At 40.3% G+C, this 3907-nt stretch overlaps 1 protein-coding gene across 1 annotated transcript in view; it reads left to right on the top strand.

The window, feature by feature from the left end:
- The window catches only part of Adam2 (ADAM metallopeptidase domain 2), a 50004-nt gene that overhangs the window by 45424 nt on the left and 673 nt on the right, over positions 1–3907 (top strand). Inside the window, exons 19-20 of the mRNA XM_005355494.2 lie at positions 1606–1765; positions 2926–2990. Coding sequence (XP_005355551.1) covers positions 1606–1765; positions 2926–2959 — 194 coding nt within the window. The 3' untranslated portion in view covers positions 2960–2990. The remainder of the gene's footprint in view (positions 1–1605; positions 1766–2925; positions 2991–3907) is intronic.

Genomic DNA, 3907 nt, shown 5'->3' on the forward strand with positions numbered 1-3907 from the left:
AGAGAGAGAGAGAGAGAGAGAGAGAGAGAGAGAGAGAGAGAGACTGAGATTGAAATTCCTCACCTGCCACAGAGCAGCAAAGAGACTGCAGACAACAATCTGGTCAGTTTGATAAAGGGTATCAGAAAATTGAAACCAACACATTTTATGATTAGCTATATTTATCTTCTCATAAAATTAGGAGCAAACACTGAAGTCTGCTCTCACGATACGTATTCAGTATGTTTCCTTTGTCATAGGCCTTAAACTTAGGAAAGAACAAGAAAGGAACAAAAAGACTAGAAAAGATGACGTGATGTTGCTTTTATGTGTGAGATACAATTAACCACAGAGAAAATCATAACAGATTTGGAGAAGTCAAAAGCACTTCTCAAAGGTCTTACTGTGTAACCCTGACTGACCTAGAACTCACAATGTAGCCATGTTGGCCTTAAACTCACAGAGATCCTCCTGCCTCTGCTTACCAAGTGTTGCAATTAAGGCATGCAGCATCATACCTGGTATATATATATATATATCTTCTAAGCAACTTGTTTTTATTGTTTTTTTTTAATTCTGTGGATGTGTGTATGATGGGGCAGGGATTACGTGCATGTGAATCCAGGTGATTTCAGAGACCAGAGGTGTTGAATCGCCTGGCTGTTGTGAGCCAACCAATGTTGATGTTCTATGAAGTAGACAGTTTATCTAAATATGAGAACTAAACCTATATATAAATATTCTGAAAGAACTCTTTAAAAAACAATTTGTGAGAAAGGACATGAAAATATGCTTAGGTTAAAACAAAACAAAACAAAACAAAACAAAACATAATTTAGACCTAAAATATATGTACAGCATTTTTTTTTTACCAGAAATAAGAGTTTGAGAATTCCTCACTGGTAACTTGGATCACACTTCAATTCCTTTGATCAGAGACTGCCTGGAATAGAAGAGTCTCCAAGGCAAAGCAAGGAGCATGGATGGGGGAGATGGCTCCGTTGTTAGCTGCTCTTCTAGAGAACCTACGTGGTGGCTCACAACCATCTGTAATTCCAGTTCCAGAAGATCCAACACCCTCTTCTGGCCTTCTCAGCCACCAGTCACACACATGGTAGACATACATACATACAGATAAACACTTATGCACAAGAAAAATTTAAAAATCCTTTAAAAAGATACATACAAAAAGAAAAGCAAAGGGCAGGACTTTCACACATAGATTTGGAGAGTTTGGAGGCGGGGCTTCTGGTGCCATTGTGTTATCTACATTATATACAGTTAATTATATATAAAGTTATATATAAAATATATGTAATTATAAAGATTTTTTTTGTTTTGTTTTGTTCCTGTTCCTGTTGTTGTTTTTTCAAGACAGGGTTTCTCTGTGTAATGTCCTGGCTGTCCTGGAACTTGCTTGGTAGACCAGGCTGGCCTCAAACTCACTGAGATCCGCCTGCCTCTGTCTCCCAAGTGCTGGGATTAAAAGCATGCATCACCACCACCTGGCTGAATTGCAAACTTTTAAATAGTGTAACATGTTTGTTCCAATGACAGCAGCACACAGCAATGCTGTTGTTTCAGTCCTGGCAGCTGCCTTCTAACCCCTGGTGCTTTTCTTTCCAGCAAGGCACTATGTTGCAACTGCTTACCGCTCCAAGCCTACCCGGTGGCCGTTTTTCTTGATCATCCCTTTCTACATTGTGATCTGTATCCTGATTGCCATACTGGTAAAAGTCTACTCCCAAAGGAAAAAATGGAGGACCAGCGACTCCTCAAGCGATGAGTGTGTGGATTTCATACCTGCTTTCTTACTTTCATGATTAGTTGGTATAATGGATTATTAATGGTATCAAGATAGATATAGCTAGTAACTCAGATTTAACTTTTGTCCTTTGTGTGGAAACTGAGTACTTAATATATTAATGACACTAGAATGAATAATCAGGTTTTTTTAACGATTGGTTTTAATCTTATAAAAAATTAGTGGGTATAAAAGTGCGACAGAGATATCTGTTGTTTTTTTTTGTGCTGCTAAGAAAAAAAAGTCGAAAATAATCACACACACACACACACACACACACACACACACACACACACACTGGTCTCTTTAGGGATACAAGCAAATGAAAATTGCTATCTCCCACTTACTAAAATTATTATCAAATATGCGTTACTTAATTTTTTATTGTTTCTGTATTGTAAAGAGTTCTTACTGCTATTTTGAAAAATTGACCAAAAAAAGTTCGGAAAATAGTTATACCTTTTGTTCAGTTTTGACCTTTTTTAATATACATAAATGGAGCACTAAAGAGCGAAAGGTGAAAGATAAGAATTATGCAGATTACTACGACCAAAAGACATGACATCAGAAGAGTAGCGCACCCTGTAGCAAAAGGATCATGAGTTCAAGGGCTGCCTGGTCTACTTAGTGAGTTCCAACCTAGCCCTCAACTGCATAGTGAAAGAAACTGCCTCAGAAAGAAAATGCAGGAGGGTGGTATGGGCTGGGGAGATATCTCAGTGTATTAAGTGCACACACGAGCATGAGAACCTACTCCACCCCCAGTACCTACATAAAAACTGGGCAGACAGTGTGCACCTGACACAGTGGGATATAGACTGGTTCCCTCTCTAGTTCACAACAGCCCAAGCTCACACCTGCCTAGACATGGTGCTGGGACCTCCCACATCAATCAAGACATTCTCACAGAATGGCCGTCGGCCGTTCTTCAAGTGGAATTCCCTCTTCCTAGGTGACTCTAAGTTGTATCAAGTTGACAGTAAAAACCAAGCAGACCACGGGAAGGGGGCAATAAACTAGTAAATTAAACAGCAGTGAAGGACCCAGGCAATTTAGCCATTTAAAAGTGTTAAGAATCCAAGAGTGGGCTCAACCTAGAAACATTGTACCCTGTCTCTAAGTGATTGTCTCTAATTCTATAGGCAATTTGAGACTGAAACTGAAACAAAAGACTAGTCTGGACAGCAAAGAGTTCCAGGATGTCGTGGTGAGTCTCCAACATTCAAGGGAGAGAAGGAAGAAGAAAAATGTATTGGGCATAAAGGGCAATAGTCATATAGTTTGTTCTGTATAACCTGAACAACAAATGACTACTTCGCCGTATTGTAATTTATATCAATAACATGAGAATGTTATAAATAATATCACAATCGATCACTGAAAAGGATCCTGCAGGCTGGGGAAGTAACTCACTCTTGAAGGTACAAGGTCCTGAGTTCTGTAGGCAGAAACCATACTGCAAGCTGGATGTGACAGCACAGCTTGTCACCCCAGCCCTGAGGGACAGGCAGGCAGTCCCTGAGGCTCATGGCCAAGTCAATCTAGCTGACAAGGTAGACAGCACCTGAAAAACACCAGCCAAGGTTGATCTCTGGCTTCCACATGCATGTGCACATCTGTGAATGGGTATATAAGTCCACCTGCATATACACACATGCACACAAGTACACATGTACGCAAATACACACAGGCACACAAGTAACACACGAACACAAAAGTATATATGCACACATACACACACATGCACACAAATACACATGTACACAAGTACACATGCACACACACACACACACACACACACACACACACAAATCTAGCAAGAGTCAGATCTGGTGGTGTCAGCCTGTAATCCCGGCTTTTGGGAGGTAGAGATACATCAGACTCTGTCTCAAAATATATATATAAAAAAAATCAATACATTTTCCATTACATCCTTTAGAATTCTGAGTTCAGCCAGGTGGTGGTGGCACATGCCTTTACTCCCATAATCCCAGTACTCGGAAGGCAGAGACAGGTGGGTCTCTGTGAGCTCGAGGCCAGCCTGGTCCACAAAGCAAGTTCCAGGACAGCCAGAGATGTTACACAGAAACCCTGTCTCAAAAGAAAGAAAGAAAGAAAGAAAGA

The sequence above is a fragment of the Microtus ochrogaster genome, chromosome 17, assembly GCF_000317375.1.
Source record: "Microtus ochrogaster isolate Prairie Vole_2 chromosome 17, MicOch1.0, whole genome shotgun sequence".
Classification (NCBI taxonomy): domain Eukaryota; kingdom Metazoa; phylum Chordata; class Mammalia; order Rodentia; family Cricetidae; genus Microtus; species Microtus ochrogaster.